The following is a 24,842-nucleotide window of genomic DNA, read 5'->3' as shown; positions in this document are numbered from 1 at the left end:
GGGCGCTCCCGCCGCGCGGCCGTTGCCATGGTTACCGCTCCCCGGAAGTGCCGCCGCGGGGCCATGGCCGCCCCCAGGCCCGACCCGGCCGCCGCGGCCCGAGGGGCCCATCGCGGTCCCGCCGCCCCGTGAGGCCTCCCCGCTGCCCTCCCACCATGGCTCGGGGGGCCGGTGAGGCGGCCGCGGAGGGGGAGCTGGTAAGGAATGAGCGGCGCGGAAAAGGAGGCCGAGGCCCGGGCCCAGGCCGCGAAACACTCCCGCGGGGTCGGGAAAAAGCCTTGAAACACCCGCAGTGAGTGGGACAGGATGGCTCGGTCTCTGTCCAGCCCGCGGCACTCTGGGTTCTGCCTCTGTTTCCCTGGCATGGGGGTGGTGGTGTCTCAAGGTGCGCCAGGGTTTTAAGTTCCTCATTAGAAAGAATTGCTTCATAGAAAGGGTTTTTAGATTATTGGAGTGGGCTGCCCAGGGAGGTGGTGGAGTGACCGTCCGTGGAGATGCTTAAGGATAGACTGGATGGGCACTCAGTGCCATGGGCTGGTTCACAAGGTGATGCTCGGTCTGAGGTTGGACTCGACTATCTCAGAGGTTTTTTCCAATCCAATTGATCCTGTGCTGTTTGTTTCCCACCCCCTCTACAGCCAGATGGAGGTTTTGAGCCCATTTGGGAGCCCCCAGGTTCTCTTGGTGCCTGTCATAGGTGGCTCTGGTTGGGCCACTCTTACAGGAGCGAAAGGGCTGGGGAGGTTTCTCAGGACAGCAGTGAGTTTGTTATTGCATCTTTGTATCCTGGTGAATGTTTTGTTGTTTACCATTTATCAAGGCTGAGCACCTTCCACATTCTCTGATTCCAAATGTGATAGCTGCATCGGGGGAGGGAGAGATTACAGAATGAGAGGCCTTAAAATAACAAAAATAATCAGTGTGCTGCAAGGAGCATGGCCTCAGGAAATTAAAAACTGTGTGTGAGATACATACCTGCCTCCTCTCAGCCAGCACAGAAAACTATCTGACTTGTTCTGTTGTCAATCCTTGCTCCTGTTCTGCCAGCCAGGGTTCTAAAAATGCTTCACCCCCTCCCCTGCCTCCTCCAGACATAGATCAGCATCTGCAGGGAATGGTGCTGTCAGTGCCATGGAGTTGGCAGCAAGTGGAAAAGGTCTTTGTGAAGGCAAAATGCATCCAGATAATTTGGAAGTAAAGTGGAAATTTTCCTTCTGCTGTGCACATGGTTACATTTGAGAAGCAGAAACTTGTCATCTCCCTTAGTTTGAGATTTTTTTTCCTCAGCCTGATCACTTCTCCAGTTGAATATGGGAACTGAACCACCCCATAGCAAAGCAAGGGTAGGACAAGCGAGTGAGGAAGGGAACAGATCAATGAGTTGCAGCTTCACTGGTGGAGAACTTCATGCAGATTTAACTGAGTGTTCAGCTGGTGTAATGCTGTGCACTGCACTGTGTAAGTCTCTGTGATTCAGATGGAAGGTGTCCCTGCCCATGGCAGAGGAGGTGGAATTTGATGATCTTTAAGGTCCCTTCCAAGCCAAACCACACTGTGATGGTTCATGTCTGAAGTGCCTTGCACAATATTCCAAGAGCAGTTCTGTTACAGCAAATGATCCTCACCAGCTCTCAGCAACTTAAGTGTTTGTGACAAATGACTTATTTTTATCTTAAGTAATTGAAAACTCCTGTCTCACCCATCTGACACTTGAGCAATGCAGTGGAGGAGAAAGAGAGGATTTGACGACACCATTTACTATTTAAATTTATTGCACTCCTACATTATTGTGATAACAAAAGGATATGAAGTTTTCTGGATGTGTATTTTAAACAGTTGTTGAGCAGCAAATGTGACAGTTGCTGTTTGTTCCCCAGGGAGGTGACAGCCTGTCTGGGATAACCTGCGAGTCAGACACAGAAATGGTGAGTTTTCATTAATGCCCCAGAGGCCTCTCAGTGTGTTCTTGCACAGCTGTGTCTGTGTGAGGCCTCCTGCTCCCCAGGACACCCTTCAGAGGGGACAGTGAACAGTGTTACTGCAACAAGGTTTGATTCACAAACCCCCTCTAATTCCAGATGTAATTCTGGCTTCTAAATTCTCAACATGAGGTCTACAAATGATGTTTGGCTTTATTTTGCTGTTCTGCCAAGTTAGGGGCCTAAGTAATCCTTTTACAGTGTTTTGGTGGAAATTAATAACTCTTTCCTTCACCCTCTACTCTGGGATAATTTTGAATTTGATGCTATTTGTGTTTAATACTGGTAGAAAAGGTCTGAGTGTTCTCAGCATGGATCAACTATTTATCTGTAGCATCAAACTTGAGTAGGCACCAATTTAATTCTGGTGTCCACTGATGTGGCCATATCTGCATATATTTAATGCCACTATTTTTCTTTTCTATGGAAAAGATTTTGTCTTACTAGAACAAAAGTTATTCATAGCAAATGGAGATTGAAGCCAATTTTGAGATTATATGCTGAAATTCTAAGAGTTGAATATTTTCAATACATAAAAATATCTCTTTCAGAAGTTAAAGAAGATTTTTCACAAGCCTCCAAAGTCACCAAGTAAGTGCTCCAAATTTTTTTCTTCTGCTGTTCACAGGAAGTATTTGAGACAACATCCTGTTATTCTCTTCAGAATTATTCACTGCTGTGTGCAGAGCACACCTGTTTGAGATTGTTTTGTGACCTGTTGAGTCTAACTTGTATAGGCTAAATATTGAGGTTCATGGAATCATAGTAATTCTTGATTATCCAGCATAAACTACCTTTTTATCATGTTATCCCTTCTATTGGCAAATATTCTGAATTTCTGTTTCTTGTAATTTTGGAGAAATGCTGATATTTGCAATCTGGAGTCACTGGAGCTCCCTACCACAAAGCAGATATCAGTGTGTGTGGATTTAGCAGTTCTCTGTTTCACTTGTTGACATTTTGGGTTTTGTCACATAACCTTAGAAGTACAATTATTAGATCTGCAGCTTTAATATGGGTTTTGTCCTTTCTTTTCCTGGAGTTTGTTTCTTGCTGTGCTTTTCCCTTCAACTGCTTTTTTAGGCTCCCAGTGAGTGTTTCAAAGACAACGTTACCTTGAGGTGTTGCTATTGATGTGCAGATACCTTAAGGATGCCTGTCCAAACTGTACTTGTAGATATTTCCACATGTGTTCAATCATAGCACTGTCACTATGGCTCTTCATTTTTTGGAATTGTGGGGTTTTTTTGTGTACTGTTTTTGGGGGGTTTTCCCAGTGAATGTCCCATGACTGTATAAGCCAGTATGTAAAAGTCTGCTTTTATAAGTAATAGGACTGTGTCTGGGAACTTTGAAGGACAAGACAACAAGAATTGTTGTGACCTTAAGGCAACACTGAGATTATTTTCTTTTGCTGTAGAGTCTCCCTACAGCTCTAGCACACAACTGTATCCCAGAAAAGCTGCAGCTTGGCGATCTCTGCAGGGAACAGGCAGTGCATGTTTGGAGGGTGCAGCTGTAAAAAGCCCAAGGCAGCTGTGGCTGGGGTCACTGAAACAAGGTAACAGTATGGAAATTCTGTCTGCATGTGTGGATAAAATTCAGTGTTGTGGACAGCTTAACATACAGACTCTTAAAAATACATTTGTATTTGATTAAAAGCTGCATAGGAAGTCATTTCACTATTATTTATTTGGGTGGTTGTAATTATCTGATCTTGAGCATCGGAATTTACAGAGGGAATAATTAACAGCATCTGGAGCTTTCTATGTTGCATTTGCTCAGAATAAATCCACACATTTAATTCACAATTAGCCCTGATTTTTTGCATTTTTGTTCCATTTTGTTGGCAGGAATGAGCCATCCCCTGAAATCAGATGTTGACATGGGGCACATACGAACTAACCTGTCCAGTAGCACTCCAGAATATTTGAAGGAAGCTCTAGGAATGAAGAAGCCCAAACATTCTCGTTCTTCTAGCAATGGTAAGCTCTGTGGTGGTGTGGCAAATAAAAGTTAATGCTGTTTTTTCTCTGGGAAAACACACATTGCTTAAGATCTTTGCTTTAGTAAAGCAAGAGCCATTTTAGTTGATTAAAATATATATGTCAAAATATGATCCATAGGATACTTTTTGAGATTTCTAAATTGGTTAAGGCAGGGGTTTCCAATTTTTTTTGAGCAATGAGTCACTGTTAGCTTTCAGAACTTTTGCGAATTGCCCTGCATGTGCAACTGAAAATGTTGCAAATATAATATGGTTCAATGGGACAGCTGTACACAATTTATTGTGACTTTGCAAAACATAGTTTAGGAACCATTGATAGAAACCATCTGCTTGCCTGAAATTCTATGTAATTGACTCCTTCTCTAAAAAGTGTTTTATCATGTGGTTGTGACATTAAAATCAAATGAGTTTTATGAGAAGAGCAAACTTGAAAAGTTTCAACTTGCTTTTCTTAAAGGAGAAGTGTGAACTTTAAAATTCCACTTTCATTTAAAGTGACACCCATATTTTTACTGGTAATACACCATTTCTGGCAACTTTCAGATATGATAGATTTGTACATGTTAAGCATAAAGAGAAAAGTAGATTCTGGACATCTTGTAGAAAACTTCTGTAAATAATGGATTTGTTGAGATGAGAAGACTTCAGTCTTCTCTGAGGATGGATATCCATCTTCTTAAGATGGATGTTTTAATATAGTATCAGAGAGAAGAGAAGTAATTAAGAGAAATTGTCTGTAAAATCTGGCAGAAGTTTCATACAGTAACACTTCCATTTCACCTCCATTTCTAAAATTAACTTCCTTGCTGGTTTTTCTTCTTTTAGGAAAAAGAAGTGCCTATTTCCAGTTTGGTGCTGTTCTAGATATTTTTCTTTAACTGTAAGATTTCTGGTTAGTTAAAAATACCTTTTTTGGATCTACTTATTTTACATACTCCTTTCTGTAGGCTACATTCCTGGAACTCCTGACTACAAAGAAAAAGAAGACATGTATGATGAAATTATAGAACTGAAAAAGGTACAGTCTCTCTCTGATACTTACACAAAAATTTGTAGTCTTGCTCCATCCACCTGGAGATGCCCAGGCCTTATTGCTCCAGAATACTTTGGTTTCTACAGCTGGGATATCCACCACATTTTTGCATTTGTAATGTAAGGCTTAGCTAAAACTTGAGTCAGACTAAGGCAGTTTCATTGTTCTCATGGTGTGATAGATTCTCTGAGTACTGGATGTGGAAGCCTTGAGGCTTACCCAGTGCTGAGCCCCAGCCATGGCCCTGGCTGGGTCCTGAAAATGTCCATTGGCTTTGGTTTCTTTGTTCCCACCTTCTTTTTTCCTCCTCACCTTCTTGGCCATTACCCATTTACCAATCACACTTTAACTATTTGTCTGTTGAGATTAGTGCAGTATATAAAAGATGAGGACTGAGCTTGGACACTGGGGATACCTATAGACAAATATCTTGGCTGTTGTAAATCATTTGTGTTAAGTTTGCATTTCTGTTAAACCTTTTCCTTTTTATCTTGGCATCATCTCCCGTATCTGTCAGCCCTGCTTCAGTGGGATGGTATTTTTGTTGCTGTTGGTTTTTCTCCTGTTTTGCTTTGTTGTCACCATTGTCACTGGATTGTTGCTGACATCAAACTGTGTTTCCATGTGAACACTCTGTGTGTTCCTATTTCTGAAATGTGAAATGTGCTTACAGATTTTCTCTCCTCTTTTAGACAATCCAAGCTCAGAAAAACGAGGGAGATCGAATGAAAACGAAGCTCCGTCGACTGGAAGAGGAGAACAATAGAAAGGATAAACAGATTGAACAACTGTTGGATCCTTCCAGGGTGACTATTTCTTGGGGCGATAAAAGTGTGCCAAAAGAGTGCAAGTCTATTGTATCCTAAGAAGGATGAGCTTGAATAGGAGAGGTGGTTGGTTGGTGTGAGGGGATCTCTGGTTTGTGTATCTCAGCTCACCAGTCCAGCTCACTTCCAAGGAAAAGTATGCCATGCAGTGCAGATAAGTTTATTTACCAGATACCTTTAATTTCTAAAGGTAACATGAAAATACTCTCTCTTTAGGGGCCCACTCTCTTAATATTTTACCTGAGAATATAAGGAAGTTCACTTCCTGCAGGGTCACTGGTACATGCAGTCCTGAGACCTGACCAGGAAGCCAAAGAGCAGCCTTATTGTCAGACCCATGAGGCTGAGAAGCATTTGTGATTATATTTAGACTTAAATATCACTGAATTTCTTGTGGCTGTCACTGTCTCTGTGCACATCTATATCTTGGGAGAAATGTGCTAATATCAAATAATGAACTTGGGGACTTCAGAATTTGGACTGAGAAGTGACTGTGGAGATGAGTAGGTTGGAAAATTCTGTGGGAAGAGCCAGCAGTAGAATAAAGTAGCAGGGTTGGTAATTTGCTTTCTCTGTCTTGCCTTGCAGGCCTCTGAGCTGGCACGAGCTTTGTCAGAAAAGAAGAGTGATAATGGATGGGTAATGGTGTCTTCATTACTTTTTGATTTAATTTTTCCTTGTTCCAATTGCCAAGTTGTAACACTACTAAAAATAAAATTAAGTAAGAAAGAATAAACAATTAGGGAATCATGCAACCTTACCTCTGTAGTCAGGTAAAGTGCCAGTACTTTGTCAAACAGTAAAAAAGATCTAGAATTAACATTATTTTAGGGAACTTTCTTTGTCATTGTCTTGAGTCTGTTGAGGGAGTATTCTCCCTATCATTTGCTGCTTTGAATTTAACAAGGTAACCAGCAAAGTTGGTTTTGCTTTGATTGTGTATTTATAATCTTAAGCTGGTGATGTTACCACAGATATAAATCAGGGATCTGATTTCATTCGTGTTCTCTTTTTCCTGTATATGATCTGCTAAGTACTGAAGTGTGTAGGAATCAGTGTATCTGGTTAGGTACAATTTGTAAAATAGGGCAAGATTATAGAGGAATAGAATTTATGGGAAGAGATGGATTATTTGAGGACTCATGAGCATTATGTTCTTTCTGTAGGTGGTTAATGGATTAAAGCAGAAGATTGTCAAGCTTGAACACCAGTGCAAGGAGAAAGACAACACTATTAAGTATGACTTTGAGGGGGCGTGGGATAGAGACTTGCATGGGATGAACTAATAAAGAGAATTGGAAATCCATGTTATTTTTCATTTGTGTTCTCATATTCCTTAAGACATTTCAGTAAACTCCCAGAATGTATTAGCAATTATTAACCACCCATCCAGAAATTGTGAACCAACAGGTATTGCAGTGTCTTTGCTGGTCTGACTGGATTATTTTTTGTATTGTTCCATTTTCAGTGAATTCCAGGCAGACATGAAGACCAGTAACTTGGAAGAAGTGAGGTTAGCTATGGAAACCTACTATGAAGAGGTATGTCTGACAAGAGAGGAAGCTGTTCAGTTGTTGAGTCCAAGTATAAGTGGAAGCTTTTAGGTGGGTTTCTTACAGCTTAACCACACCTGTTATTTGAAGCAGTTTTTCTTCAATAAGTTGAGCATGTTAGCCAAAAAGGGCAAAGAAACTACTGTACATCCCTAAGTGTAATGTCAAGATGAAAGCCAATATAAGAGCAGCCTGATTTCTGTGATGGCATCATCACCTCTGCTACTACCCAAAGAGTCTTGTTCTGATTTTTACCTAATGAACAAACTTGTTGCTGTGGGAAGCTGCCATTGCTAATGCTCCTTCATGGAATCTGTATTTCACAGGTCCATCGCCTCCAGCTCCTCCTGGCAAAGTCTGAGACTATGAGGAAAAAGTATGTTTAATTCTTTTGAGGCAAATGTTTGCATATCTGTGTTTGATATATCACTCATGTTCTACTTTAGCTGATGGAAAACTACTGTAGTGGAACAGTTTGTCATTTAGATTGCTGGATTTGCTTTTGGATACTAATTTGCTTGGCTTCACAGCCTTGGCATATGTCTTAGTCACATTTTTTTTCTTGTAGATAGATCATTTTGTGGATGTAGAAAAATACTAGAGCTATTTTAAAAGTGCATGAAAGATCTGGAAATTTATCTCAAATAAAATTCATCTTCCCCCATAGTCACACGTATTCTGGCATCACTGGAGACTGGAAAAAAACCTCACTAAATGTTTGGCATTTTACTCTTGAGTCAGTTCTGCATCTCGCCCTAAGGGTGTGTACTGCAAAGAAGGGGTTTGGGGAGTAAACATGTTTCTTTAGTGCAGGGAGGCAGAGTAATAAACTGCTGTCAGAGAAGCTTGTACTAGAGCTTGTCACTGATGTGTGTGTGTGTCACTGGTGGTGAGGCTGAACAGTCTATAGAGGCAATAAAAATCAAAGCACAAAGGCAGAAGACAAAGCTCCAGTAAGAGAGCAAATTAAAAGCATCAATGCAAGTGAGTGTTACCCAAGCTCAGAAGAGGGTAAGAGCGTCTTGTGGGACAGTAAAATTCGTTACCTCACCACTTCAAAATATGCTTGACCTCCTAGTGGTAAGTACAGGCAACTGTCTTAATGCTGGTCGTAGTTATTTAGATTGATGGAAACATATGAGAACTCTTTAGGGTCATTATTTATACTGCTTGTGTTTCCCTAATTCACTGTCACTTGTGGCTTGAAAACTGCAATTTGTTCTGTCACTGTTTTAAGAAAATAATTCTCTTTTGGCTGAGACAAGCAGTGACCAGCCTGTTGAGGCTGTAAGCCATCACACCTAATTTATTTACAGGTGAAAATGAGTCATCGGTCTCTTCCTTGTCCTCATTTATTCATGGTTTCAAAAAGCAATGGTCAGGGCAGTCTCTCTCCATTACGTGACTGTCAGTCTCTGCTTGAGAGGCTGAGAACTGAAATAATAAATGATGTTGAAGGTCAGGGCTGTGGCACATAGAAAGAGTTGTAAGAGAGTGTTTCTTTCATGGTGCTTGTCTACCTTATTTCTGGCTGAAGTGAATGACATTTGGCTCCTCTTTTTCAGTTAGTGCTGAAGTATGATTATTTATATGTGAAGCTGTAGAATCCAATTGTAGCTGAAAACTGGGCAGGCTTTCAAGTCCTCAAAATGGTCTGCAGTTCTTTAATTTATGTTTCTGCTCTTTTTAAGAGTTATTCTTTGTTCTCTGCTTATAAGTTAACTCTCTGGTTTTGATCCTTTTTCGAAGTACAGAGGGCAGAGACACCCAAAAACGCCTGAAGGCACTGAATGCTGCTGTGCTGAGATTGTCCAGGAACATCAAGGAATTGCAGACTGAGAATCAGAGGCTGAAAGAAGATCTGGATCATGTGCTGAGCAGTTCTCCTTCTCCCAGTAAAAGTAAAAGTATGTGGTGAGAAGTTGGTGAACATGGGACAGGGGATTTAGGTACATCTGAAAGGTGTTCAAGAGCAGGACCCTACAGTGGTAGAAATAAGGGAGCTATTACAAAGGTGAAGATTTTGGAGTGGCAAAGGTTGGAATGAGAACTTTCTCACAGGAGTCTCTCCCTGATTTCTGGGTATGGTGCTTCAGTCATATCTGCATTTCCTCTGTTATTATCCCTGAGAATTCTGAACTGGAATCACTAGAGGGTTTAGAATTTCACTGAAAAACTGTTTTTCAGTTGTTGAAAACTAATGAATGTGAATGGCTTGTATTGATTTCTAGCTGATTGGTTTAGAAGTCAGATATTTTAAGGCCATTCTCATTTTTATATTGGTACATATTTAAAGTTGTCATTCAAAGGTCTTTAGATGGTCTTTCTGTATGGACAGAATTTTGAAAAAGCAAGAACAATGTTGGTCCACTGATGTAGCTACATGTTTAAAGCTTTGTTACTGTGTTTAGATTATAGTGAGTGGAGCAAACAGAGGCTGGTGAGACGGATTGCAGAACTAGAAAAAGTAAGTGATCATAATTGTGGGGCCTTCTTGCCTGCCTTGGAACAGAAAATGTAGAACCACTGGCTTGTTCTCTTGGCATGTCATCCTTTTTGTGTGCATTGTGCCTCATACATGTAAACTGATATCTGTAGCATGTGCCCTTCCTCCCTGTTTCCTTTGATAACATTTGTCATGTATAGATGCATGTTTTAGAATTAACTTTCATTTGATCTTTTCTTATGGCCTAACTAAAATAGTTTTATGGTAAATTTAATTTTTCCCTTTTTTTTTTCTTTTGTATTTTCCATGTAAAACACCCTGCTTAGAAAGTATGTGCCATGGAGAGCACCAGGGTGTCACCAGCAGACAGTGATTCATCACAGGTACCTGCTGTGCCATCCTCACCTTCTGCAGACCTGGATCCTCCAGCCTCCCAACACACAGACCATGCTGAGCAATGTCAGCGCCTCCAAAGGCAGGTGAAGAAACTGAAAAGTGATAGGAAGGCACTTCAAACTCTCCTACTCAGTAAAGAGTAAGTGTGACTCTTGTCTGAGGTGTTGTTCTTTTGTAGGTGTGAATTATTTCATTGTTGCTTTTGTTGTGAAATGATATAACAAGTACTTCACGTTTTCAGCTAGAAAATTAATTTTGAGGGTCCCTTCAGCTTTTATTTCCAATGTTTCTTCTAATCATACTCCCTTTGTAAAATTATATTGCAGGAAAAAGGTCAGAGAATGGAGAATGAGAATTTCTGCTTGTTTCTAACATATTCTTCAAGGCTTACTTTTCTGCCTTTGAAGGGTTCAATGTCTTTTTATGCAGCACTTCTTGCAAGTATTGTGCTTTAAAAATTTGTGGGTTTTTTCAACATGATTTGTCCTGATCTACCACTCCCCTGTTACCTCTGAACAAAGATGCACAGTGAGAGCATGTGAGGAGGCCTTTTGCTTCTGAACAATGTTTTGTTTTGCTTAAAAGGGAAAATGAAACATTCAGTTACTTTACAAATTTGAGAAAACCCATTTTATTTAGAACTCTGTGAAAGAATGACTGTCTGAAGTACCACTTAAGTTTCCTTCTTCCTTTGAAGATTAGATATCAAGCAGTTACTGCAGGCTAAGGCTGAAGTGGAGCTGGAGCTGCAGAAGTGCCAGAGTAAGATGGAAGAAAAGAGGACAGAAGAACAGACCTTAAGGTATCACACTGTATTAGCAGATCCTTTCAGAATCAAAAAACTGTTAAAGTATAATTCTCTTTTGAATTGGCTCAAAATCCACTCTTTTAAGCAGAACTGTTTTGGAGGGATGGAGTAAGTTACTAGTGGAAGAATTCTATAGAGAGGTTTTAGAGGAAGAATTATAATGAAAAATAATAAGATAAATGGAAAAAGATGCTGAGTTGGGCTCAGACATTTTTCTCTAAGAAAAAAATGTAGTATCTTTGCCTTAGCCTGTGTCTCTAGACCATTGCCAATGTGTCATTCCAGTAACTCCATGTATTCTGTAGACCTGTGAGTAATAATCCTGTGCAAGGGAGTCAGAACAAAAGTGACTTCATAATTGTTTTGTAAGAAAGAGCTTTGACTGACAAATCTGAAACTGTGGCAGATTTAGATGCATTATTAATAGTATCAAGGGTACCATTGTAACCTTGGGACTTCTTAATTTTAGCAGAGGGCTGTACTGTCACAACTTGATGTTACATGTCTGTTACTATGAGAATAGGTGTTCTTAACCTGAGAAGTTTCCAATTCTGGCCTTAAAAAAACCCAAAGCAGCCAAGTGTTATGAAATAGGTTCAGTATTTTCAAAGCAGAAACATCAGAAAACTTGTAGCTATAAATACTTTTGCTTTTCCAACCACAGTGAGGAAATCCAGAACCTGACAGAGAAAGTAGGGAAACTGGAGTCAAAATTGGAGGAAGACAAAAGACAAATGGCAGAAGAGACAATGGAAAATCTTCATAAGGTACAGACAATGGGGGTTTTGTGGTTTGTTTCTTTTTCCTTGCATCCAACTAATAGATTTCAAATTGAGCTGATAGTCTAAGTACCTGCTAGATGTGTCCTTTCAGAGAGGCATTAAATCTTAGAGATTCTGAATGATGACCAATTCCCAGTTTTTGTTGATAAGTTGTTTCAATAATTACTACTTTTTCAAGCTTTTCCCTTAGTGACTCTGCCTCACCATTGCTTTTTTCCTATTCAGTTGAATGTTGCCAAAAGCTTACACTTTTAAGTGTTTTTCCTTTTTTTCCTCATGTAAAAAAGACATTTGTGGCTTTGCTTATGTCTTCTTAAAACATCTGAACCCTTTACCTGATTTCAGTCCAATTTTGTAGAGGGAAGGAGATCCTGTGGAGTTGACAGATAAAGGATAGAGACACAGGTAAATGTGCTCATTGACAAACTGGCAAAAGACAAAAAACACTTTTCAATAGTTTTTCTGCTGGCCAGGTGGTCACTTAGTGTTCAAGTTCTGTCCAGTCAGAAAATACTCATTTGTTTTTCTGCTTGGATGGAAGTGAGGTACTTTTTCGTGGGAATGTTTACAGCATGTAGAGCACTAACATCATGTGAATTGAGGGATTTTTAATTCTGACACAATATTTGAGTCAAGAATTAAGGAAGATCTCAATAGAATAAAATATCCCCTTTCAATGGAAGTTTTTCTAGAGTTGAGGTATTCACAACCTCTTCATGCTGTGACTCCTGGGGGTGGTCCTGAGCAGGGCTAAGAGTTGGACTCACTGGTCCTTGTGTATCCCTTCCAACTCAGCATATTTACTGTGATTTGTTGGATTTTCCAATATCTAACAAATATATTTGTGCATCTGTTAATCCTGGGCACTCTTAAACGTGCTCTGTGATCAACTGAGGGTTTTGTGAAATATGGCTGAACTTGGTGTCTTTGCAATGTTCTGTCCTTCTGCCAAGTGTGGTGAGTGGCCAGCAGAGATGGGTGGGCACTGGCAGACCAGCTTTCAGAGGCACTGTGGTCATGTTGAGCTCGTTTCACTAAATCCTGGTGGCAAATTATTGCTGGGGATTTTCATTGCACTTAAAAATAAATAGACCCTGAAATACACGTAGTAAAAAATATGAATAAAAATGTCCATTTGCTTAAGAGGGTTCTTGTTTTTGATATACTGTGCAATTCTCTAGATTCTTTTTTTGTGTGTTATAGGCTGATGGATGCTGGAGGATGTTTTGAATACCAAGTAACTTGAGCCTTTAAAAACAACCAACAAACAGCTCCTTTTTCCCTCTGCAGACTATATATATTCTTGGCCAGTAACCATTCATTTATTGAAATGTTCCCATTATTTGTAATTATCACTAAGTTCCTACCAATTTTTCATTTTAATAGTAGGTTGTCATTTTTAATATGACATGATCCATTTGCTAAACCTAAGCCTGTAACTCAGTGTTTTTAGGTTATAAATAAATCCTTTTCACGGAATCAAGAGGTTTTTTCAGAGTCTATAAAATCTCTTGTTCCTCTACTTAAAAATTTACACCAACAAATTAAATTAGTCTCTTAAACTTGCATCTAACTTTTGTTTGGCAAGTGAGGTATGACAATTAGTGTGGGATAATTAGGGATCAAATGGTGAGAGGTGGAATATGCAACCACACCTCCGAAGAAATAACTGAAACAAAATCTTGTTTTGTTATTGGTTTCTTTCTTTGTCCTCTAATTAATTTCTTCAAGATACAAGAGGAGAGTTATGCCAACTTACACAAAGCCCTCTGTTTGCTCAGTGTCTTACAATGGCCAACTAATCAGTAAGTTTAAACAGATGATTATGGGGCCACCGTTGCCAGGATGAGACATCAGAGAACTCCTTGGTTAATTAATACTTGTCTTTCCTGGAGAAGAACAGCAAAATTAGGTAACCTGACATTTGTTCTCAGTCTGTTCATAACACACAAACCATTTGTGATCCACAAAGCAGTGGGCTGGCAGTGCCTTAGCAATGCATATTAACACAGGAGTATGTGTAAACCAATACTTTTCCACTCCCATGCTCTGCCAGGGGCTAAAAGGGGAGCATGAGTGTGTTTCAGTGTAACAATCATCCAGATGATGAGTTTGAACACCAGCAGGGTTCAGAACTGAGTTTCCTCTTGAACTTCCTTCTGCCCTGCAGGCAGGATGAACCCTGGTGCTGATTTTCCTGAGTCATTAGTAACCTGTTTCCCTTATAGCTTTGTGTTTTTACTGCACTAACTTAAAGGTTCTCCTTTGCAGCCTGCCCCAGTCTGCACAGTTAAAGGCAAAGAAGATCACAGGAAAGAACAAGCAGCCAAAATCATCCAGAGGTACTGGAAGATGTACAAAACCAAGGTGAGATTCTCCTAACAGGGAACAGTGAGGGCATCCCCCTCTGAATTTTACTCTTGTTTTAGCATCTCTCCACACATCTTAAAAGATTTTTTTTCCATAAGTTTGTTGTTTGAGTTTTTTGAGGAGTGACAGGGATTTTCTGTGTGGTTTAATTGTTGGGGAATATTTGGAAAATCTTGATTGGATAGAACTCATCTATATTTGTGCCATTAACATGGGCATTTTTCGTTTCAGAAAGAAGAAATTGCACTGGATGAGGTGAGTGTTTACTCTCAACAAAACAGCACAAGAGGTTTAATTTGTATCAGAGTGCAAACAAATAACTTCAAAGATGTTTTACCACAATGATGTTTGTTCTTCAGGCTGGTTTATAATCTTCCTTCTGACATCTTGGTTTTGTTTCATGTATCTTGTCAAAGTGTTCCCCTTTTGGTCTTAGATTTTCCATACTTGGTACCTCATACAAGATGAATGTGCTTCTGAAAATTTTGAACAAAATCTGGTACCAACAGACAGGAAATGTATTCCAAATTAGATAATTCTAATAATGCTTTAATTTTAACTATGATGAGTCTTCGGAAAGATTTGAAGTAGTAAAATCTGCAGCTTTTGCTAAGCAGAAATGTCTCAGAGTATTATGAAGAATTTGACAAGTTTGTCAAACAAAGTCACTTCTCAATAAATGTTTTGCAGAAAGGTTTTGATTAAACTGTATATTTTTCAAATAGCACAATGTGGCATCTTATGTTTCTTTCTTCCAGAACATTAAAATCCCACTTTCAGAAATTAGAACTAATTCTAACCATGTGACACAAACATGCTGCTTTACATCTGAATGCTTTTTGTTGATTACAACCCAGTAAAATCCCTGAGTGGAGGGGAAAGACTTGTGGTCAGTGTTATCATCACAGTGATCTGCCAGGCTTGGCTTGGTTTTTGATTGCACCAGAACATCACAGAGCCCACTGGGTAGCCAGAGTCTAATATGGAAATGGGAGCCTGTTGCTGTTTTGGTGAAATACAGGCTGGTGTTTGCAGCTACAACTTAACTGCATTCTAAGGATCAATCATGAGCACCTCCCATATGGAACTGAAACCCTGGAGGTGACCCCAGGGGTGAGTGGGCTCTCTCTCAAAGGAGTTAACATCTCCCTTCTCTCCCTGCTAGGCAGTTGTTGTGCTGCAGGCAGCTTTCAGAGGTCATTTAGCTCGACAGAAACTGTTACTGAACAACGGGATACATGAAGCAAAATCTCCCAACAAGGTAATTGTGGGACAAATGGGTGTTCCCAGCATCCCATTATGTTCAGTTTGCAATGTAAAGGATTGGACTGCCAGACTTATTTCCCTGAATCACCTGGTGATGTTTTAGTGTGCTGGTCGGCAACACCACTGTAATTCCAGAAAGATACTGAGCTCATTCCCTGAATTCCCTTTCCACCTTCTGTAGTTCTCTCTTTTTCTCAGAAGTAGAGCTATAAATTCTCAGTGTTGTGGACTGTAACTGGGCCCCTTTTTTAATGATTCTTCCATCAGCACCATTTAACTCCTTGATTCAGAGTGCTGTTGAATCTCAAGTGTTCACTGCTGAATCATTGTAGTAATAGATAAACTATTTCTCACTAAAGTTCAGAAATAAGAATCTGGAAAGCATCTTTGATTGCACTGAAAAGTAAAGGAGTCTTGATGTACCAAGTTCAACTAAAGACTTGGTATCCTCTGTCATGTCCAGCTTGCTCCAGATTACTTTGTTCTGAAAATGAAAAAATATCCTTACTAATTAAACATTCACTTTCTGTAAATGATTTGCTAAGTTATATAAACATCCTTTGGACCTTTATCAGGCCCAAGGTAATTTGTAATTTGTAATTCTCCATCCAGGTTGTCCATCTGGTTGCACTTTTACATGCTCTTTTATTCCAGCAAACTGGCCCAATGCAGTAGGACTGAATACTTGGCTTGATACACACAGAAGATAGATCCATTATGAAGCTTTCCTTACCTCCTTCATCTTCAAAAGATTTCCTTCCTGGAAAATAAATGAACTTTCCTTGCAGGTGTCTGCTCTTTCATTAATTGAATGCTGATGCTTCAAAGCTTGTGTGATGATCAGATTTGCATTTCCTGCTGATTTAGTCTTACTGAACCTTAAAGACTGCAGACCAAAAGATGTTTGTTATACTGCCACTTTCACAATCAGGAGTAAGTTTGTGAAAGGTTCTGTCAAGCTTCTGTGCAATCTGTAAAAGGTCAGTTTTCTTTAATCTGATTGCTTTGCAGAGCTCCTGCATGTCTCCCATGTCAGACTCCTGGAGCTTGTCTTCTGATTGCAAGGAGAGAGAGGAGATTGTGACATTCATTCAGTCCATTTTCAGGGCTCACTTAGCACGTACAGTTCTGCTTGAGCAGAGGTAAGTGAGGAATAGATATTTCTGCAACATGCAGTAGCAAAATGGGTTTTATTACAAAAGACAAGTACTTTTTAATAGAATTTTAGTATAAGGTCTTTGGTAGAGAAGAACAAGACCATTGTTACAGCACAGATACAGGAGAGCTTGTTCCTGTCTGCAGCAGGAGTCTGCCCATATTCTGCTGCATGTTCTCTTCCATAGCAATTAGTAAAAGTAAAGTAAAATAATTACCTTTTGGAAATAAAAAGGTTGCTGTTGCTATCAAACAGATTGCAAGTACACTTGCTTAATATTTGAATCTGAAGCCCTGACATGTACAGGTTAAGGATTATGTGGAGGAAGAACAGGGGAAAGCTGGAATACCATCAAAAGACTTTGCTTGGGCAGAGTGCAGTGATTTGCTTACTGCTTCGGTTTATGGTGACTTTGTCTTGAAAAATACTTTCTTTCTCTCCAGGATTTACTACTCTGAAAGTTTTTTATAATTGGCTGCCATGGTTACAGGGAGAGTTACATACCTGTCACCCCACTTTAGTGTCTGAGTTCACTTCTGAAGGTGCTAAGCTTTTGTCCCTTGAAGGCCAGCAAGACCAGCACCTTTTCAGCACAGCTTCTGAAGACAGACTACAAACACTGTTCAGTGCCTCACACTGTGAGTGTCTCTTTGCAGGTCTTCTGTGTCCAGTGCACTGAGTGAGAAAGCAGATTCTGCAGTTTACAGTACAGAGAAGAAACCGGCATTCCAGAGACCTCCTTCACTCCTCATGTCATCTCTTCCTGGTAATCTCATTTCCCTGTGTTCAGAAGTACGTGTGTTTTGGGTGGTGCACACCCAGTTTTATAGAGAACATGTGCACATGCATACACTTGTGCAAATGCAGAGTTGTACTCTGTGTGTGTGGCTTAATTTAATGGCCTGCTGCTTATCCTGGCACGTGCAGTTCCTATATAAAAAATTAAAGCTCTGACAGTATCAGTATCAGCTTCCTCACAGTGCTTTGTGTTTTTGTCACCACTGTGGTTTGGAAGATCTCTCTGGTGTAAGTGGTAATTATTTGAGGAACGTGGTGTTCCCTTGTGTTGCCTTTCTAGTTCCTTTTCAGGCCTCCCAACCCTGTAGCTGCAGTGTGGTACTTTCCACTGCATTTTTGGGCCCTTAGCCACAGACAAGCTAAGAACATTTTTACCATCCTGACTTGGTTTCTGCAGCACACAGACATGTGGTGAAAAGGACCATCCTAAGCAGACATGTGTGTTCAGTCACATTTTTTTCAGGAGTCTTCAGTTGCTGCAGTGAGGGGAAAAATGAAGTCCTGGATAACCTTGCCAACTAATACTACTGTAATACAAACTGGGAAAATCTGCCTTTTTTATGGCTCTTATGCCATTTGGTTTTCTTCTTCAATTCTTTATAGCTGTTTGTGAGAAGATGGAGTTAAAGCCAAAGAGGCTTTTAGGAGGATGTGAGTAGTCCTGAGTGGGAAAGGCTGCAGATAAAGGCAGCTTCAGACATGCAGCTTCACAGGAGTTAAAAACAAATTGAAAAAGGTTGGTTCTATCCAGAGTGGGATATTTTAGGCTTTAATGGACCAGCTGGGGGGAAAAAAGAGCAACTTTGAGTGTGACCTGAGAAACATTGACTTGTTTTCTTTGTCAGTGGAAAGCTGACTGTCCCTGCAGACTTGCTCAGAAACAGAGAATGCTTTAAGCAGATGAGGCTGTTTCTCTAAGATAGGAAATAGGGAATAAGGCAGATTTGCAGGGGTTGTGAAAACAGAGGTCACACTTCAGTGGAAAAAAATGTGTTTAAGAAACTTTACTGTGTTCCATTTTCAGAGGCTCACAGGAGTAGGTAGCACTTGCTTCTCACAATGTTTGAATTTTGAGTTATTTATTTCTAGTGACAGTATCCAGGAAAAAGTGCTGCAGCACCGTGTGTTGCCTGAACTCTACTGCAGTAGTCATTATAGGCATGCTTTGTGTAAACCTAGAGTAGATCAGTTGTGAAATTCTACCCAAAGAATCACTTAAATGTACATCTAAGACCCAAAGAAGGGTGTAAGATGAAGCACATACAGCAATGAATACCAACAGAGCCAGTCATTGTCTGGCTATGAGGTCTCCAAAGCTAAGTTTTATTGCAGATTATGATGACAAATTGATAAGTGAAGAAGTTTTGCAATTGTTTATACTAAAAGAGATAGAGGGGGAATCTTAAGCTTTCAAACTTTCTTCCTTGCAGTCCTTTAGTGAATATCAAAAAGGAGAGATTGGGAGCAAAGCATGCGATATTTGCTGCTGATTTTAGGAATATGGGAGATGCTTTCAAAATGTGGGATGAGGGTAGAATGTATCCAGGTGAATTGTGGAGAGGCATTCTGGGTGTTTCTGTAACTGCTCAACTGCCCAACAGACTCTTGCACTAAGCTTTTTGAATTACTAAGTCCTGGTGCATTGGAGTGTTTAACCAAACTCTCCCAAAAGATAAAGCAGGAAAAACCACTTAAAGGAAGGAGAGCATTCTGGTGTAAATGCCATCTTTCTGAAGAAATATGACCCCTTAGTGTTCTGCTTGGTTGTTTGCCATGTGAATTTCTGTAGCTTGAACTAAAGTTAAAGTTAACTCAAAGTCCACCTCTGCCATTCTGAGCTCATGACTGATAAAAAAATCCAGTAGCACAATTGGGTTTTGGTGAATTGGGATTTCAGTGATCATCCTGCAGCTTGGAAACTACATGAGAGAAGGAGCTTGTTGAGCAGCTGAGTGATTTAAAGCAATCACATTCTTTTAGCTTTTAATCATGCAGCTGAACAAGCTTTTGCTTCATTTCTCCCAAGTCCAAACTTGCATTTTGTGACCTCAGGGTCTTACAATGATCTTAAGCTTTCAGCCAATGTATATATTGCAATAAGTCATTTCACTTCACTACCCTTTTGGCATTGAGAAGAATGAGGAAGATGAAAATGTGTTTTAAAAAACCTTATGTATCTGCTAGAGTAAATTTATATAATCCTGGTCTAGCATTGCAAACTTTGAATTCATTGATTGCATCAGGTTAGGTGTCTCTGTATTTTCAAAAAAAATATTAACTAAAAAAATTCAGCATAGCATTCAGTGCTGCTTTGTTTATCTTCAGAATGTGAACAGTACTTGCAGATTTTATAAAACCATGTCTGCTGTCTCCCATGCAATGGAACAGATATTAACTATTCAGTCTGCAAAATTTGGTGTTTTGTTTCATTCTCTCAGGGGAGTGACTGGAAGGAAGAATGTTCTGTGCATGCAAAGCAATCTCGATCAAGGGCAGCATTTCTCTCTCTATAGTACTGACCACTCTGGCTACAACTGTTAACTTCATTTGAGGCTTTTTTGAAATAATCATGAATTTACATACAACTCTTAACTCTAATCAGTGCTTAACCTTCACAAGCACAAAGATAAAGTTCTGAAGTATATTAAAGTGAAGATGAGGACAAGAGTCTCAGACACCAAGAGCAGGGTATAATCAAGAGTGGTTTGGATAATATTAAGCTATTCCAGGTATAATATGTTTATTGTTGGAGTTGCTTCTTCTAGTTACCATGCCTGCTTCTGGAAGTTCCCTTTGCTCCTCTGTATCACCAGAGCTACTGTCTCATAAATCTTCCTGAAAAACTCTGACATCATTGGTTGACTGATGCAGAGAAGAATTTCACTTAACTAGAAAGTCATGTGTTTCTTTGCTTCTGTAGCTTGAGGTCAATGTAATGGCCTCCCTGCATTCCTCTTTGCCATTCACAGGCTCTCTGTCCATCACTCTTTTTCTATTTCTGGGCCAGCTGTGGTCCTCTTTCTTTATTCCACATTCCAGTTCCTGTGTATGCCTGCTCTTCCATACCAGGAGGTTTTTTCCTGTGTCAAGAATGTCTTATTTCACTATGAGACCCCTGGCATGTCTGTTCTTCCCAGGTAATACTCCCTGTGTGCCCTCCATTTCAGGTCAAAATCTCTGTGTATGGCTTCTTGCCTGTTTCCTCTTCTACCACAGGTTGTCTTGATTAGTTTCCTTCTCTGGGAGAGTCTTTTCAGAGAATTTATATTTGAAACTGAAAAATAAGTGGAGCTGAGTGGAGAATACTGTGCTAGGAGGTATTAATAGCTGAGGGGAGGATATTGTGCTGGAAGGTATTAATAGCAGTCATCATTTAGTTCAGAGATCTCTTGCAGAGGGGGTGTAAGCTGCTGGTTCTGCTCTTCAGGTGTTAGGGACTTTGTATGTGTTCATTTTATCCATCTGTTTTTCCAGTGTTTACTGGAATCATGAGGGCTCTTCTATCTGTTGATGCCCTGAACATTCCTTCAAGCATTGGAATGGATGGGACACATAGAAACACACATCCACAAAAATGACAAAGAAGCAAAATAAAAAAGAGAAAGAAAAACAAACCCCATGGTGTGTTAACTATTTTTATTGCCATTACAGTAGTGCAGCTGGTGAATAATATTTTTGGTATTTTACAGCTATAAGGATGAAAAACAGTAGATGAGAGCTGCTGGGGTTTTTTTGTGTCTCTCTCTCCCTTTGCTCCATCTATAACTGACTCGAGTTCTCATTGTGACCTTTCTGCTTAGCTTGGGTCAGTTCTTCCTTTTCTGGCCCTGTAATAAATATTTGTTTTTATGACCTGCAATGGCTTTGGTATCCAATTGCTTTGCTTGGTGGTGTGTAACCATTGCAAAGATTTAAAGGCAATAAGACAAATCAGGTGTGGTCAGTATGTCAGCTCCACACTTGCCATGCGCGACTGGTTCATTGGAGAGAACGGGAATAGCTCTGTGCAGAGACAGATAGATCAGCCTTATCCATACCCATGGGAAAGTCTGGAAACTTAATGGCTCAGAGAATATCACACTTCCCACAAAGGCCTGGTTTTGTCCATGTTGTTTATTGCTGACCTTGTTTCCTCTGTCATCATTTCAGCCAGGTCCTCTGAGGGGCCACCCTGTCCTGCTCCCGCCCTGCCTGCGGATGATGCTCACTCAGACGACTCTGATGATGTTGTTATTGTGTCCCCTTTGCTGCAGATGAAGAAAAGCTACACCCACTTTTAAGTTTTGGTAACAGGCTCTGGTGATCTTGAATTAATTGATTCAACAACACTATTTATACCAAGATCAGGCATATCAAAGATGGAAAAAGGGGAGTATCAGTCCCTTTGCAAAGCCAGTTGACATTATCTCAGCCATTCTTTGGTATGTCATCTCTGCAGACTTTGTGGCTAAAAGCCACTGACTGTTAACTTTATCCTCCTGATACACAGAGTTTGGATTTGAAAACTCAACCAAAACACTTCAGTGTTTTGTTTCACAATGAGGATTATAAGTTCAGTTACTGAATTTAAATGAAAACAATAAATCCTGAAGCTATTTCATGTTAAACCAGGTTTTGTTTCAGGTCAACTAAAAGAAAATTTGTATAATCAGAAAGAGGCTAATGACATGACTCAAATTCTCAGCCTGTGTGTGGGAAGGGGTACAGCTGGTATTTGTTACCTGGACTGCCTATTTAATAATTTTACTGTGTCATATTTTATATATTTTTTGTTTATTTTTATACTAAACACAGTCTGTGCAGACCTTGTAAGCCATTCCTTTGTCATAGGGCCATTCTAGGCCTACTGTATCAGCTGGCTTTTCTTATTTATTACTTTTTCCACATGTGCTTGTAATGATATGTATAGTAATGTTTTGTATTTGAAATGTCTGATCACATAATCACATTTTTGGATCTGTCAGGGCAGGTGTGTAATAGCAGGAGTGTCTGTGAAGGATACCCTTGTGACTTATTCTTCTGCTTCCAGATCACAAATTTGAGTGCATTATAGAGGGTCATCTCTAATATGTGAAAACATCTGATGTTGGAGGTCGGACTGTCTGAAATGTCCACCTGATTGCATTGCTCATGCACTAAGGTTTTAAGTCTGATATTGCTTTGCTCTTGCTGGAACCTCTTCTCAGTCCTACCTTTGCCTGTGCACAGTAAGTCCAGTCAGAATCTGGGGGAGGGATCACATATCCATCCATCTTCTGTCCTCAGGTGAAGCTTCCAGGCTGGTGCTGGAAGGTGTGGGCACTGCCCACTTTGCTCTGTGGGTTGTGAATTAGTATGAGCATAATGAGCAACTCAGTCCATGCAGTTTGGTTTGGGAACAGAAGTGGTAGGTGGGATTGTAACAGAGCTTAAGACTGCATCCAGAAATAGCACTGACAATAGCACTGTCCATGGAAAGACCAAGACCTGAGGGGCAGTGGAGAATATAATCAGGGGTCTTTCCAGATCTTCTGTGCAGACTGTGCTTTTCGATTGGAGAATTCCTACTGTTGTACCAACATCCTTCAAAAGCGTTGAAATGTGTGTGGGATTTTTTAATCATGATATTTATTGAAAGGAGAATTTAATTTTACGTGCACACAGTGGAGGTTTTCTGGAAACCCTAATGGTTTCTTTGTCATCAAAGAGTAATAAAGTCTCCTGTAAACAGAAAGCACTCTCTTAAATATAAGATTTTTATCACCTTTTCGGTTTTAAATTAAAAATCAGTCACCACTGTTTTGCAGAATACCAATAAGTCAGGGCTGTCTCAGTTGTGTGATTTCAATGAAGCACTATCTGAGGCTTATCAGAGTTTGTGCCAGTACTTGCAGCCAAAGAGGAAACTGGATGGCTGCAGCACAATGCAGCTGATTTCATTTAATCCCATCGGTGGAAATGCTGCCTGTGCTCTTTCCAAAGGCAGTTTTGGGAGCTCTCCATACCCAGAGCAGCCTGAAGAATGTCATTTGCACTCCCAATGGGTAAATTCTTCCTGGCTCTACTTTGGTCACATGACTGTCATCTGCAGAAAGGATAAAAAAATATCTAAAATAAAAGGCATAGAATCCTCTTGGTAGAAGCTGAGATCTGTTTCCCTCTTTTTCTGGAAGTCATGTTAAGGAGAAGGGTCATTTTGCTAAATGGAAACAGAGCTGTACTGAGTTGCCTGTGTATAATATTTCAAGTCTGTAACTGTGACTCTGTCATGGATCTCTTGAGACAGTAACTGGAGCTGAGTACTGACACATTAAGGGAAGAGTGTGTAGTGTCAGGACCAAGACTGATATCAAATCCCTACCTGGCTGTTATCCTATAGGGAATTACTAAGACAGCAAATGTTGCATTCTTTTACTTTACTGTGCTGTAATGACCAATATGGAAGTATTAGGAAGTTGATACAGAGCAGGGAGACTTGTGTTCTACCTGAGCCTGTGACCAGCAGTAGAGCTGTCAATGGACAAGTTCTGGGATAAAGGTGAGGTGTCTTGGAATGACCCAAAGGCACAGAAATCAGGGTGAAAAGGAGCAAGTATTTTCTGGAAGGAGTGAAAACGTGTCTTGAGCTTCTCCTAGGTATCAGAAATCTGATACTTTACTTGAAATGGCATTCAAACTACTGTTTCATTTTGAAAGGTATATGCTCACAGCACATCAAAACTTTGGTGTGGTACAGTAGGAAGGGAAACCTCCACAGTATCAGTAGCCTTTGAATATTCTTCTGTTATACACTGTAATGGAATGTGTTGAAGGGAATAGTGATAGACACAAGGTTTTGTTGAGCTGAGGACAGTAAAAATCAGTGTGGCTCAAACCTGTCAAGATAAACCCGATACAAACATGCTGTTTCTCAAAAATAAGTTTTCTGTAGAAAGCCCTGGAAACCTTGTGGGGGCGTCAAGGTCTTTGAGTTAAAATAAAATTCCACTGTTCCTATGTAATCTAAAAGCACACTTTCCATTCTGCTGATATGGAGTAATGTTTCCAACTCCAACCTATTGCAGTGTTTAGTTAGAGATTGGGTGTGAGTACAGAGGTTGGACTTTAATGGGACGTTATCTCTCTTGCTCTTTTTGCCCTTAAGTGCCTTTGCCTGTAAATCTTTACTGAGGCATCAAGACATGAAAACTATGATTTTCTGCATAGCTATAAAATAATCCCTGCACAGGCAACTTTCAATGTAGTCAAAATGGAAAAGGATTAATCGTGGCATATGAGAGTGCCATTAATTTTTATGATCTTTTTAATATTTAGAACTGTGCAAGTATTTTATGTAATTTATTTTGGGATCTTGGAAAAGCTAAAACAGTTGCAATGTATTTTCTCCTAATTGTTGAATTTTGAAATAAAGTTTGTATATGAACTGCTGATGTGTTTGCGC

At 40.0% G+C, this 24,842-nt stretch overlaps 1 protein-coding gene across 2 annotated transcripts; it reads left to right on the top strand.

The window, feature by feature from the left end:
* The first annotated feature begins 26 nt into the window (after positions 1–26).
* Positions 27–24,829, top strand: IQCE (IQ motif containing E). Of its 2 annotated transcripts, XM_071571537.1 has the most exons (22): positions 27–197; positions 1,878–1,925; positions 2,531–2,570; positions 3,400–3,540; positions 3,833–3,964; positions 4,935–5,005; positions 5,713–5,826; positions 6,436–6,486; positions 7,014–7,084; positions 7,316–7,388; positions 7,727–7,776; positions 9,150–9,307; positions 9,812–9,867; positions 10,173–10,381; positions 10,940–11,044; positions 11,715–11,817; positions 14,104–14,199; positions 14,434–14,457; positions 15,368–15,463; positions 16,480–16,610; positions 17,281–17,390; positions 21,572–24,829. In XM_071571537.1, the coding sequence occupies exons 1-22, from the start codon at positions 156–158 to the stop codon at positions 21,700–21,702; spliced, it is 2,052 nt and encodes a 683-aa protein (XP_071427638.1). In that variant the 5' UTR covers positions 27–155; the 3' UTR covers positions 21,703–24,829. The 2 variants fall into 2 exon arrangements, with proteins under 2 accessions (XP_071427638.1, XP_071427639.1); XM_071571538.1 differs by lacking the exons at positions 16,480–16,610; positions 17,281–17,390; positions 21,572–24,829 and adding an exon at positions 16,123–16,250 and having other exon boundaries at positions 71–197.
* Positions 24,830–24,842: the final 13 nt, after the last annotated feature.

Source organism: Pithys albifrons, chromosome 16 (genome assembly GCF_047495875.1).
Source record: "Pithys albifrons albifrons isolate INPA30051 chromosome 16, PitAlb_v1, whole genome shotgun sequence".
Classification (NCBI taxonomy): Eukaryota; Metazoa; Chordata; class Aves; order Passeriformes; family Thamnophilidae; genus Pithys; species Pithys albifrons.
This window is presented reverse-complemented; position numbering and strand designations above follow the sequence as displayed.